Source organism: Stegostoma tigrinum, chromosome 24, assembly GCF_030684315.1.
Source record: "Stegostoma tigrinum isolate sSteTig4 chromosome 24, sSteTig4.hap1, whole genome shotgun sequence".
In the NCBI taxonomy this organism is placed as follows: Eukaryota; Metazoa; Chordata; class Chondrichthyes; order Orectolobiformes; family Stegostomatidae; genus Stegostoma; species Stegostoma tigrinum.
This window is the reverse complement of record NC_081377.1, coordinates 42997253-43011004: the sequence shown is the minus strand read 5'-3', so window position 1 is coordinate 43011004 and position 13752 is coordinate 42997253. Positions and strand designations below refer to the sequence as shown.

General features: G+C 41.8%; 1 protein-coding gene across 3 annotated transcripts in view; it reads left to right on the top strand.

Annotated features, from left to right (window-relative positions):
* Positions 1-3294, top strand: part of LOC125464981 (sestrin-1-like) — a 77272-nt gene extending 73978 nt beyond the window's left edge. For all 3 annotated transcript variants that reach the window (XM_048557985.2, XM_048557984.2, XM_048557986.2), the window contains exon 10: positions 391-3294. In XM_048557985.2, the coding sequence (XP_048413942.1) occupies positions 391-477 (87 nt within the window). In that variant the 3' untranslated portion in view covers positions 478-3294. The remainder of the gene's footprint in view (positions 1-390) is intronic.
* Positions 3295-13752: the final 10458 nt, after the last annotated feature.

Genomic DNA, 13752 nt, shown 5'->3' with positions numbered 1-13752 from the left:
TAATTCTGATTGCAAGGCTAGGTAGAACATCAATAATTATGCAAAATTGTCCCATTGTCTGATGCTAAATCTAAGAGACTTAATGAAAAATGGCATGGTTTAACAAAACCTGTCGTCAAGCATTTTGAATCTACCCCTGTGCTTTACAGATGAGAGTTAGTGATAGACTTTATTACGGCCCCACAACTGGACTCTTTAAAAGTAAGAGAGCCCCAGGGTTTAGTGCGTCTGATTGTTCCCTTCTACTTATTTTTATTTCCTTTTGTATATTTTTTCTCTCTTTTGTTTTGAAAGCAGTGGAATATTTCACCTGTATTTCTGTCCTCTAATTCTTTTGCAAATGTCACAATGGAAGCCATTTTTTAAGACCATTTCTTTCCCTAATTTTAGGTGCATATAAACCTGCTCCTTCTTGAAGCCAGAATGCAAGCTGCACTCCTGTATGCATTGAGGGCTATCACACGCTACATGACATGATTCCGTCAACACTTTCAGGACTGGCCCCATTCGAAAGCATCTATTGACCACCTTCACCTGAAGTGAGCAGCAGTGTGCAATCAACAGATTCTTGATATTTGACATTCGATCTTTTTAGAGTAAAATTTACAAATGTGGTTTTTTTTTTGGGGGAAGAATTTCAGTATTCCTTTTGCTGTGTTCACTACATGGTGAATTTTGGAGAAAGGTTTGAAACGTTGAGTTTAAACCAGATGCATATAAATATTCTATTTGCACCTCATGGGTGTTAATGCTAGAGAAGTAAAAGCTTGAATGTATTGTATTAAATTTAAACTGTGAACCTGGCTGCGCTGTCACAGCACAGACTGTTGTATGTGTGTATGTTGACACTTCTCACTGATCTCGTATTTATTTATGTTGTCACAAATCGATTTTTCTTTACTGAGCTTTTGTTTTGCATGGTATCATCTGTCATACACTGGTCTTACAGTACATTACCAAAGGTGACTTTAGACTAGAATGTTCACTTTCGGCATGTTTTCATTTTGGAATGGGCTGTTTACCTTTGCGGGGGGGAAAATGAATGCCAAGTTTGAAATTCTCTTCAAGGAACCATTAGTCCGGTTTTAAGTATTTTCCCTAAACCCTTAAATTGGATGGCTGTTTTGCAGGATTATTGAAACAAAGCTGTTGTATAGCCCAGGAAACACATTTAAACAGGAACAAATTTGCAAAAACATATTTCTTGCAGCATTTAAATCTTTTCATTGCCCTGCTATTATTATGATCGTGTAGAAAGTGTCACCAGTGGTGACGTTTTTAACAGCAGCAATGAAATTCGGTAAATATGATGCTGTTACATGGTCACCCATGATAAACCTGTGGTGTTGAAATACATTTTTCTTGGATTCAGTGTAGCAGGTTCCTTTTTAGTCAATGATTATTAGTGCTCCAAAAGGTTGAGTTTAAAAAAAAGTCAATATTTTGCAAAATACACATCCTTGTAAAGAATTGTTGATGCCTTGATTTGCACATGCCTTCCTCTGTGAAATGTACTTTTTGTTCATGATTTTTGCACAAAGCATTTTCTAAGCATCCGGATGCATTTTGTTACTGCACTAAACAGTTTTTCTGCTGTTAATGTTTTTACACGTTGATAAACTAGAATTACCATTTTTTTTGTAATGTGTAGAATTTATTTCCTGCGAGCCAACACCAATATAAGATGTGATACCTTTTTCTTGTAACAAAGTTCTGTACAGTAGTGGGAGAGAATCTTTATTCAGCATCACATCTGAGCAAAGTTTTTTTTGCCCCTGAAATATACTGGTTTCTTTGCAGAGCAGATAAATCCAGCACTCAACTGTGTTTTGTTTGCTCAGTGAGTTTGTTCTTGGTCTTTTGAAATGAAGCTATAATCATTTGTAAATGCAATGCCGCTTACATTATCCATAACATTAGAGGATTCCCTGGCAGAATGCAGTGGGCAAGTGACTGATGCAGAGACCTAACTTGTACAGTGAAGTTACCACCTGATGTCCTTAAGTGTGGAGTCACCAGTTTACGTAGAAGTATTCTGCAACATTAACACCTGGCTTTATTTTATATGGTGGGAAGTTATTTAAATAGTGGGGGAAAATGATGCCTGACAAACTGGGTGGTTTGAAATAATGCGCCATGTTTCAAATATGTACTTTGTTGGTGAGTATTTATACACCAGTGATTGAACACTAAAATTATTAGCTTGCCCAGTAACCCATTGCAGTTGTGTGAATTTGTTCAAAGGTTTCCTGTGAAGCCTCAGTTTCAGCAGCATCATTGGAGGAAAGGGGAAGGTAGAATGAATACAGATGTCTGGTTTGTGCCTGTTTATGGCCTGTTAGTCAAACAGCCTGCCTGAATTCTGGATTGGGATGATCATGCACTCATTTCCTTAGCCATAGGGTTGGGTTTTCAAATAAAACACAGCACAGTCCAAAGGATAAAAGTAATGACAGTATGTTCAGTGTAAAAAGAATCATCTGTGCAATTTCAATAAACTACTTTTTTGCAATAACAAGGTCAAATGAGCAAGTACCAATTTCCGAACACGCTGGAATAGCTATTTAGATGTTCCTAATCGCGTGAAAGTCGTTGTACTTCTGTTTTTTAAAAAAGAATCCTTTTAAAGTCAACAAGGGTTGATGCCTATTTGTGACATAGCATTGAATATGTTTTGTAGGTAGTGTCTGAGAATGCACTGAGCTTTAATACACTCCCTAGTTTCTCAGATATTAGACTTCCTAAGTAAGATACAGGCAAAATCAATTTTTGGAAATGTCTACATTTGAGACATCCTCTGCACTGATGCACTGAACTATTTTAGTTTATAATGGGCAGCAAAGTTAACTGATGCATTGCTGATTTCCATTTCCTTGCTGTCCCTCAAACTCTACAGCATATTTAACTCTTCTTTCCCCTCGTTCAGTTTTATGCTGGTTTTGACCTCCAGAGGTATAACATTTAGATTTGCGAGAATTTAAAAACAGCTAGAAGCTTGCAACAAATTTTACAGGCAATTCTCTTGGATTTGTGTCAATGGGCATGTTGCATTTGTGGAAGCTAAACATAGCTTGATTCTGTCCATGGGTGACTGATCTGGGTTATATTTTTCTGCTGGCTTCCAATCTACAAGCAGGACTTGAGAGAAAATGTAACAGACTTCAGAAACCTATGTTGAACTTACTAAGCTGTTTATTGACTGACTTAATTTCATCTTGGGAGTTTTGTGGGAGTTTTAGAAGTTGTAAACCACTTTTGACTTGAATTCTGAAAATAAAGATACTTTTTACAAAATGCCTGTTTTTCTTACACTGAATATTTTTGGATTATTGACTTAGAAATAAGTTTGTATTTATGCATCCTCAAGAAATGCCAGATTTGTTTTGTGGCCAAGTGTTGTCACTTTTTTTTAATGTCAATGAACATAGGCAGCCAGTTTCTACAAAAACAAATCTCATTCAGAAGCCTCTGTGTCACCATGCCCTGTCAGAATGATTTGTTTCAAGATTTGTCTGTTGAACTGGACAATCAGAGTTTGATTTTTAATATAAGCCTCCTAGGAGCAGCGAGAAGAGCCAGTAAAACTTGGAAATTTTTTTTTTTTTTAAAAACCCACAAAATTGCAGATGCTGGAAATCTGAAACAAAAACAGATTACTGGAAAAGCTCAGCAGGTCTGTGGAGGGAGATCAGAATTAATGTTTCAGGTCCAGTGACCCTTCCTCAGCACTGTTGGTCAGTAGGAAAATGTTGGTTTAAGGTAGAAGGTAGGGTAGGGGAAGGGGAAAGGACTAAATTATAGTTGGAGATAGAGCCCATAGAGAAGAACAGTTGGATAAAGGAATGGATAACAATCAGCCTCTGAGAATGGTTACTAATGGGGACTATTAGTGGCAACAGTGGGTGGTTAGCATAGCAGGCCATGTCATAACAAGAGGGGATAGGGTCAGGGATGGGGCTGGTGGGGTGGGGGGGTGGTTTGTTGGATTACAGACATGGGAGAAATATCTGCTACTGGTGCAAATTGATCTTGGTTATCTTAAAACAAGCTCTGGTTTGAACCACCACTAGTCATTTCCAACTGTTTCTGCTTTTGAGGGGTGCCCGCGAGCTTGCTCTCCCATTCAGTAAGATCAAGGTTGACTCACCACGGCACCATTTTTTTTCCACATGCTCCCAAAGATGTTGTTTTTCCATATCCAAAGATAACTTTCTTTTTATCTATAAGTCTACCTTTCTGTCTCGAATGTACTCAAAATCTGAGCCCCCAAACCCTCTGAGATTAGAGAATTCCAGGGATTCACTATCCTCAGTAAGGAAATTGCTTCTCTCCATCCAAAATGGCCTATTCCTTATGCTCACACTGTCCCCAGGTTTTAGACAGCCCAAGGGAAATATTCCTGCATTTGTTGTCTGGCTCTGTAGGAATTGTGTAGGTTTCCAGTTGATTGTAGGACCATGGGACGTGCACTCAAACAGATCTTGGGTGCAGATACATGGTTCCTTACGTGGTGTACCAAAGGATGTGAAGATGGCGTGTGGCATGCTTGCCTTCCTGGGTCAGAACATTGAGTACAGGAGTTGGGGTGTCACATTATGGCTGTACAAGATATGTTTGGAGTGCTGACCTCCATTCTGTTTGCCCTGCTTTGGAAGGATATTATTAAACTGGAAAGGATTCAAAAAAGATTTTACAAGGATGTTACTGAAACTGGAAGGCTTGAGTTATTAAAGAGAGGCTGAAACTTTTTTTCCTTCTCCTGCTGTAGCTTCGAAGGCTGAGGGATGTTAATTTTAAGAGGTTCATAAAATTGTGAGGGGAATGAGAGGTCAGCTGAGAATCTCAATTGCTGTGGCATGTGAGGAGGTAATTTAGTCCATTGCATTTATACTGGTTCCATTACACGGTGCCAGTCTCCCCTTTCCCACCCATATACCCCTGCACATAATTTCTACCCAAGTAACCATCCAAATCCCTCTTGAATGTCTCAACTGAACCTGCCTCCACCACAAGATAAATAGCAAAGGTCTTTTCCCCCAGGTTAGAGGAGTCCCAAACTAGACAGGATATGTTTAAAATGTGAGGAGAAAGATTCAAAAGGGAGCTAAAGGACAACTTTTTCTCCCTACGGGTGGTGTGTATATGGAACAAGCTGCCAGAGGCAATGGTAGAGGCAGTTACAGATACAATGAAAGACTTTTGGACAGATAGTTGGACAGGAAAGGTTCAGAAGGATATGGACCAAATGCAGGCGAATGCGATGAGCACAGCTTAGAAAACCCAGTTGGCACAGGAAGTTGGACTGAAGGGTCTGTTCCTGTGTAGAGGGCATAGATTTAAAGGGATGTGCAAAAAAAAAAGCAGGAGTTCTATTGCAAAGAAACTTTTATCATTTGGTGAGTAGGGCCTGGAGTGCACTCACTGCCTGGTAATGTGGTAGAGGCATTCAAGAAGGTACTAGTTGACTGTTTGGATAGAAATGGTTCTGTAGGCATATGAGGTGGCAGAGGAAAAAGGAGGAGACTGACGCTTGGTAATAGAACTTGTGCAGGTATGTTGGTCTGAATGGCCTTTTTACATGGTTTAGCAACTGACATTCTCAGTTGACCTCATTCCTCAGCCCAGCCATGCTAATGCACTTTGAGTTATTTCTAGTTGGTATTAATACAGTTCCACAGGACCCAATACTAGCATCCTTAAAATACTGTAATTGTGGGTCAGGAGCTTTCATTGATATAGCAGCATGAGTGAATGCCCCATTGTATCTGTTAAGAGTGTGATGTGATATTGACCAATGTGGAGAGAAATTGAGGGAATAGCCAGATGTTTGATTAGGTAGGTTTATAAGATTCTGAAAACAAAATACTGCAGATGCTAGAAATCTGAAGAGTACAGACAGCATTTTTGATGTAGGAATTAAAAATTGCCTGAGGGGAAGGAGAAGGGTTTTGGTTTGGGGATCTCAAGTGGATGTTTGAGGCGGACACAGGCATGAAAATCCAAAAATGTCATTGAATGTGGAATGGGCGAGAGGTCAGAATTAGAGGATGTAGATAAGAGTTGTGGGACTGGAGGCGATGATCGCTATTTTAAAATGCCCGTCCTAGTTTCCATATCCCTGCTTGAGATAGGGAAAGACAGAGTCATGAGGGACTTGAAAATTGGGATGAGAGTTTTAAAATCGAGGTGTTTCCTAACCAGGAACCTTTGTAGGTCAGTGAGCTCAGGATGTGGGTGTTCACTTATGTTGGCGTTTCCCTGTTTTTCCATTGTCTCCTCCGTATTCCAGGATGTTGCTTCTTTATCTGCATATGCACAGGATGGCCTGGTTTTGGCCTTTCAGTGTTTGTCTTTGTGCAGTATAAAATTGTGAAAGCCTATTCACTCTATGCTTCAGATAATCTGGGTTGCTTAAAGCTGTTGTGTGAATTATAGGTGTCACTGAATGGAGAACTGTGAACAGTTTCCAAACTGGGAATGTGTGCTGGGTTCTGCCACAGGGCAGGACCCAGAGGGGAGGGCCAAGTCAGTGACCTACAGTGTCTACCATGTGAACACGTTTATCAACTTCTCAGCACTTCCTGTACCTTTGTGAGCTGTATGCTGCCTGACAATCTCCTATTTTCCACATTCCTATTCTGACCAAGAAAGTCCTTCAAAACATAGGATGCTGTTTAAATCCAAACCTGCTATGTAAATTGATGCCGAGCAGACGCCATTACCCAGTTTGCCAACTGTATTTTTCGTACACGCATAAGTTATTCTTTTAAAGTCCTTAAGTTGTGGACATGGAGTATGTGTTCTATAAATCACAGAGGTCTACAGCTGTCAAAATTTTCAAATCCTATTTCCTAACTCTTGGCCCATGGCCTTGCATGCCTCGGCATCACAAACTAACATCTAAAGGCATATTAAACGTTATAAGGGTTTTTGCGTCTTGCAGCCAGTGAGCTCGAGATTCCCAATGCGCTCACAAGTGGGAGGGGAGGGAAAAGAAGTCCTTCCATCCGTTCTAAACCTCTTACCATAAACTTCTGCCAGTGGTCATAAGGGGTCAAAGTTTTATCTACCCTTTGTATGTACTTTATAATTTAATATATATCAATCATGTCCACTCTTGGTCTCCTCTGTTCCAATGAAAACCACCCCAAATCTGTTCAACCTCTCTTTGTAGCAAACCCTCCAGTCTAGGCAATATCCTGGTAAATCTCATCTGCATCCTTGTCAACACAAACACATTCCTCCTGTAGTTGAATACCTTGGGCCCTGGTTTACCTGAACCACATTAGAATAAAGTATCCTCTTCTCATATTGCAAGTTGTAATGGAAGTTTACTTCAGAGGGAATGGTCCAAAACTTATACAGCCCAGTCATAGTCAACAGCACACATTATTGTAGGGTGCTGTGGCTTTGAATGTTCCTGATCAAAGATGGACTTTTGCAGGAAATGGCTGAGTATATTTATAAAAGGAATCATGACGAAGGATATGGATCATGATAACTGTCATAATTTATTTCCTGCTGCCCCATGAAAATGTCTAAACTCTGTAAAACAGGTTTGAATTAGTGAGCATTGGGAAAGGTATGAGCAAATAAGGGGTGGTCACAATGAATTTGGAAATGGCAGGTAAGAACATGGGAATGGGAGGAGGTCAATTAGTCATGAACCTGTTCTATTGACATTCAATGAGATTATGGTTGAATTCCAACCTAACTCGACCCAAATGATTTATTAGCTCAGTCAACATTAATCAGTCTCTGATTTAATAACTGACCTGGTGTCAATGGCTCTGCTTGGAAGAACATTGCATATTTCTGCAACCATTTTTTTTTGGATGTTTCCTAATTTCAATCCTAAAGAGTCTTTTTTTTATTCCCTAGCCTTAGACTTCAAAAGCAATAGAAGTAGTTTCTCTACATCTGCCCTGTATGTTCCTCTTGATATCTTAGAAACTTTATATCACCCTTTCATTGTCTAAATCTAGCACATGCACTCTAAAAATTTATGCAATAAAAGAAAAAAAGCTTTGGATGCCAGAGATGTGAAATAAGAATGAAGCACTGGAGAAACTTAGCAGTATCTGTGGTGGAGGTTGTCTGAAAACGTTTCTATTTAAAATTTCAGCCCTGAAATATTGAAAGGAAAAGGGGGATCATTCACTCAGTTGGCCGCATGGCTGGTCTATAATGCAGAGTGATACCAGCAGTGTGGGTTCAATTCCCACACCAGCTGAGGTTACTGTGAAAGACTCTCTTTCTCAACCTCTCCCCTCACCTGAGATGGGGTGACCCTCAGGTTAGATCATCACCAGTAGTCTCTCTCTAATGAGAGAGCAGCCCTATGGTCTGGAAAGACCATGGCAGAGTTTTAGAAAAGAAAAATTAAAGATGGATGAGTGGGGTAAAGTGTCTTTCATCAATTTTGGAATTTGATTTATTTCAAAATGAGTCGCAGATGGGTCTGAAATGCATTTGCACTGTTACCTGAATCCAAGAAAACACACGATTGCGGTGAAGTGCCTTAGATTGTTAGTGAGAAAAAAAATGTAGGAAAGAGCTCAACATTTAGGCAGAAGGAGAACAGAGTTTAATTCAGGGGAACCAGCTACTTCAGCAAAAAAAAATTCTAGCCTGGGGAGTTTCCAAGCCTCGAGCGTTTATATCAAAGTCTTCACTTTGTCCAAACTGAACGTTTAAGCCTTCAGAATTGTCAAACATTTATATTTGTAAACCTGGACAGGAATCATAAAATTGTACCCATAGACCACAGGGAAGAAACTGAAAGAAGTCATTTAAGTAAAAACTTGAGTTTGGAAAATCATTTATTTGGACTTAATGGATAGAGTTGGGAAGCAGGTTGAAACTTGGTTTGACATTTGTGTTAAGATCTTTCTAAACTGCCTTCCACATCACTTGATTTTTGAATGCCCTTTGTGTAATACAGTTCCTGCACAACATTGCATTATAAAAAATCATGCAATAGAAATCATGGGACCTATAGGAAAAACAGGGTTGGGGCAGACCACCAAAAAATGCCACTCAAAATCACTTGAAAACCTAACACAAAGGACAGCACCGTTTGAATAAATGTTTAATTAACGTCTAATAATAATATTAAAGTAAACTTAGGGGTGGCACGGTGGCTCAGTGGTTAGCACTGCAGCCTCACAGCACCAGGGACCTGGGTTCGATTCCAGCTTCGGGTGACTGTCTGTATGGAGTTTGCACATTCTCCCCGTGTCTGCGTGGGTTTCCTCCGGGTGCTCCGGTTTCCTCCCACAGTCCAAAGATGTGCAGGTTAGGTGGATTGGCCTTGCTAAATTGCCCGTAGTGTTCAGGGGTGTGTGGGTTATAGGGGGATGAGTCTGGGTGGGGTCCTTCAAAGGGCAGTGTGGACTTGTTGGGCTGAAGGGCCTGTTTCCACACTGTAGGGAATCTAATCTAATCTAATATCATACCTCAAAAAATGTCAAGAAAACTTGGGGAGGAGGTTTTGAGGTTGCTGTATTGTTAATACAGGGGCTGAGGGTCATCATCACCATTATCATCATCATCACCATCAGGTGCATTTGTGGTTGCAGGGTTAGGGTGAAAATAATTAATCCAGATGTGGGCGGCTGTTCATTGTGTTCTTACTGTTACTTGAGGGTTGGCTTAATTAGGACAACCAGCTTTTACTGCTTTGGCCTTTTTCTTCTTTCATGAGGAAGATCTTATTCCACAACCTGCTACCCTGCTGTGTTCTGCACAATAATCATTGTCCAATACGAGCTGCGACTGCTTCTCAATTTCCCTCAGGATAGAAGACAAAACAGAAGTAAAAAGCTCTCATGGTGCTGCATCCTGGACTTCATCTCCAGCTTCCACTTTCCCTTCAGCCATAAGTTTTTGTAGATCAGCTGTAGAGAGGTCTTCATAGTGGGACTGAAGCAGCTCTTCAGCATCCTCACTCTCCACATCTTCAAATCCAACTTACTTTGCAAGATCAGTACGTTGCTCTTTGGTTCTTGGGAACTCCTCTGACATTATGAAAAGCATAAAGGTTCTTAAAAGCAGCAAACCAACCACTGCTAGCACTGAAGGCAGGCACATCTGCAGGTTTTTCAGTGATTTCTGTTAAATCTTCACAAATTGATAAGGTTTTCTCTTTTATGGCAAGAAAGTTGGTCCCAGATCACTGTTTCGTTTGATCTTCTATCCACACATTTAGAAACTGCTTCATCCCCTCAAGTTCCTTTGTCCATGACCTCTCAGATTTGCTAGCTCTCAGACTTATTCCAGCAATACAGCTTGCTTTAATCTTCTCTGCATTGTATCTGTTGGTGTGTAAGATAGACTCCTCTATTCTTGTTATGCAAACTATATCACATGATCTCTCACTATATTCAAAACGCTTTATAACATCTATCTTCTCCTCCAGTGTTATAGCTTTTCTTTTACATTCACTACCCGCAATATTATTGCCAAGACACTCCTAGCTAACATTCTTGTCACTTTGTCTTCACATTTTTGTCAGTAACACGGCATAATTTGCAAAAGAAATCCCGAAAATCACGGAGTACTGTATCTCTCACAGAAAACGCTTCATGACAAAGCGTGCGCAACGATCATCTGATGTTAACGATATAAAACCCAAAAGTAAATCAGGAATCAAAACAAAATTGCTGGAAAAGCTCAGCAGGCCTGGCTGCACCAGTGAAGGAAAAAACTGAGTCAACGTTTCAGGTCCAGTGACCCTTCCTCAGAACTGATGGTGGCTGGGAAAATGTTGGTTTATATACAGAAAAAAGGGGAGGGGAGGGGCTAGGGAGTAAATGATAGGATAGAGCCGAAAGAGAGAGATGAGCAGTTGGACAGACAAAGAGTTAATATCGATCAGGCTGGGAGGGTGAATAGTTGTTAATGGGGACTGTTAGTGACTAACAACAGGGGGAGTGTAATGGCAGGCTGTGTGGTAGCAAGGCCTGGTTTGTGGGGTAGGGGCTGGGACATGGGAGAGTTTAGGCCCTAAAATTATTGAACTCGGTATTGAGTCCAGAGGGCTGCAGGGTGCCCAAGCAGTAAATGAGGTGTTGTCCTTCCAGCTTGCATTGAGCTTCGCTAGAACACTGCAGCAAGCCAGAGTCAGAGATGTTGGTTAGGGAGCAGGGTGGTGCATTAAAGTGGCAGGCAACAGGTAGTTCAGGGTCTTTTTTGTGAGCAGAACGTTAATGTTCTGCAAAGTGGCCACTCAGTCTACGCTTCGTTTCCCCAGTGTAGAGGAGGCCACATTGTGAGCAGCGAATGCAGTAGACTAGATTCTGGGAAGTGCAGGTGAAGTGTTGCTTCACCTGGAAGGTATGTTTGGGCCCTTAGATACTGGGGAGGGAGGAGGTAAATGGTCAGGTGTTGCTCCTTTGCCGGTTACAGGGGAAGGTGCCGTAGGGCTGTGGGGGGGTGTTGGGGGTGAGGGACATGTGAACCAGGGTGACCTGAAGGGGACTGTGCCTGTGGATGTTGGACAAGGGAGGGGAGGGGAATATGTGTCTGGTGGTAGCATCTCGCTGGAGGTGGAAGAAATGGCACCTGATTATCTGGATGTGGATGCTGGCGGGATGATAGGTAAGGACAAGGGAACCCTATTGCTGTGGTGGGAGGGAAGAGAAGGGGTGAGGGCGGAAGTCTGGGAGATGGGTTGAACCTGGTTGAGGGCCCTGTTGACCATGGAGCTGGGGAATCTTCGATTGAGGAGGAAGGTGATCATTTCGAAGGCTCCATTATTGAAATTGGCCTCATCCAAACCTATAGAATAGAGATGGAGGAACTGAGAGAATGGGTTGGAGTCTTTTCAGGAAGCAGGGTGTGAGGATACATAGAACAGGTAGCTGTGGGAGTCGTTGGGTTTGTAATGGATATTAGTGGCCAGTCTATCCCCAGAAATGGAAACAGAAATGTCAAGGAAGGGAAGGGAGGAGTCAGAGATAGACCAGTGGAAGTGAGGGCAGGGTGGAAATTGGAGGTGAAATTGATGAAGTTTTCCAATTCCAGACGAGACAGGGAAGCAGCACCGATGATATCATCGATGTATTGGAGAAAGAGTTGTGGGTGGGGTTCGGAATAGGACTGGAACAAGGAATGTTCCACATACCCCACGAAGAGACAGACATAACTAGGGCCCATGCAGATAGCCATGACAACCCCTCTGACCTGAAGAAAATGTGAGGAGCTGAAAGAGAAGTTGTTGAGTGTGAGGACGAGCTTGGCCAAGCGGAGGAGGGTGGTGGTGGGTGAGAATGGTTCAGATCTTTGCTCCTGGAAGATGCAGAGAATCTGAAGACCCTGCCAGTGGGGAATGGCCATGTAAATGGATTGCACATCCATGATAAAGAGGAGGAGGCTGGAACCAGCAAACTGGAAGTTTTGAAACTGGTGTAAGACGTCAGATGAATCACAGATGTATGTGGGTAGGAATTGGACTGGGGGGAGGAAACCGAGTCAAGGTAGGAAGAGATGAGTTCTGTGGGGCAGGAGCAGGCTGAAACAATGGGTCTGCCTGGACAGCCCTGTTTGTGGATTTTTGGGAGGAGGTAGAAGCAAGCTGTGTGGGGCTGGGTGACTATCAGCTTGGAAGTACGGGGGGAAGATCACCAGATGAAATGAAATCTGTAACTGTAGCAGATAGAATGACCTGATGTTTCATGGTGGGTTCATGGTCCAGGGGAAGGTAGGAGGAGGTATCTGAGAGCTGGCACTCAGCCTCTGCACCGTGGAGGTCAGTACACCAGACTACAACAGCACCACCCTAATCAGCAGGCTTAATAATATGTTAGATCTGAGAGCACAGTGTGCAGTCAGTTTGGAGAGAGATAGGTTGGATTTGGTGAGAAGGGCAGAGAAATTGAGGAAACTGATTGATGTTGACACATGCTCTTCTGTGCACCGATAGAACCGGGTTATAGCCAACACAAGTTGGCGTTTTGGAAATAGCATTCCCCTATTTATCAGTTACATTATCACCAATTCCCCGTTGCTGGAAAGCACATTATAACAGAACCAACTGTAAATTTATGTCCTGTTGTTCGAAAAAAATTTGCAGTGTTGTGTGAATATATTTCATTGAATAATCACTAAATTAAAAGAAAACATATGAAGCCAGGTTTCACTCAGGGACCTGACCTGTCCAGTATGACCATGGCCCGTGGTTTGCCTGTATGTGTGTTGTATGTAACATCCTTCGTGTTTTAGCATTAACTTATAAACCCCCCCCCCTCACATTGTTATCAGGAAGAATGGACATTAAACTTAGAAAAAAAAATTCAGAGCACTGACCAAGCGATTGGCCAAACAGTTGGGTTTTAAGAAAGGACTCAAGGGGCCGATCCAAGCTATTGGACTCAAAATCGCTAAAGGTCCAACCAAGAAAGGCTGGGACACAAGAAAACGGAACAACTTCGAGCAGTGCTAGAATAGAACTGCTGCGTATCCTAATGAGCATTGTGTTTAGAGAAGTTGCATTGTTTATTTAAACTAATTTCATAAAGGTAATTTCACCATAGCCCTATTGGACCACAGGGCTGTCTCTGATTAGAGATCACCATACCTCAGGTGAGGGGAAAGGTTGAGAAGGAGAGGTAACCTCAGCCGAGGTGGGAATTGAACCTACTTTGTTGGCATCACTTTGCATCGCAAGCCAGCCATGTAGTCAACTGACCCCATTTACTTTAACATCATAGAGCTGACCCGTATAATGAAAGTAAGACTAAGATAGGAGTT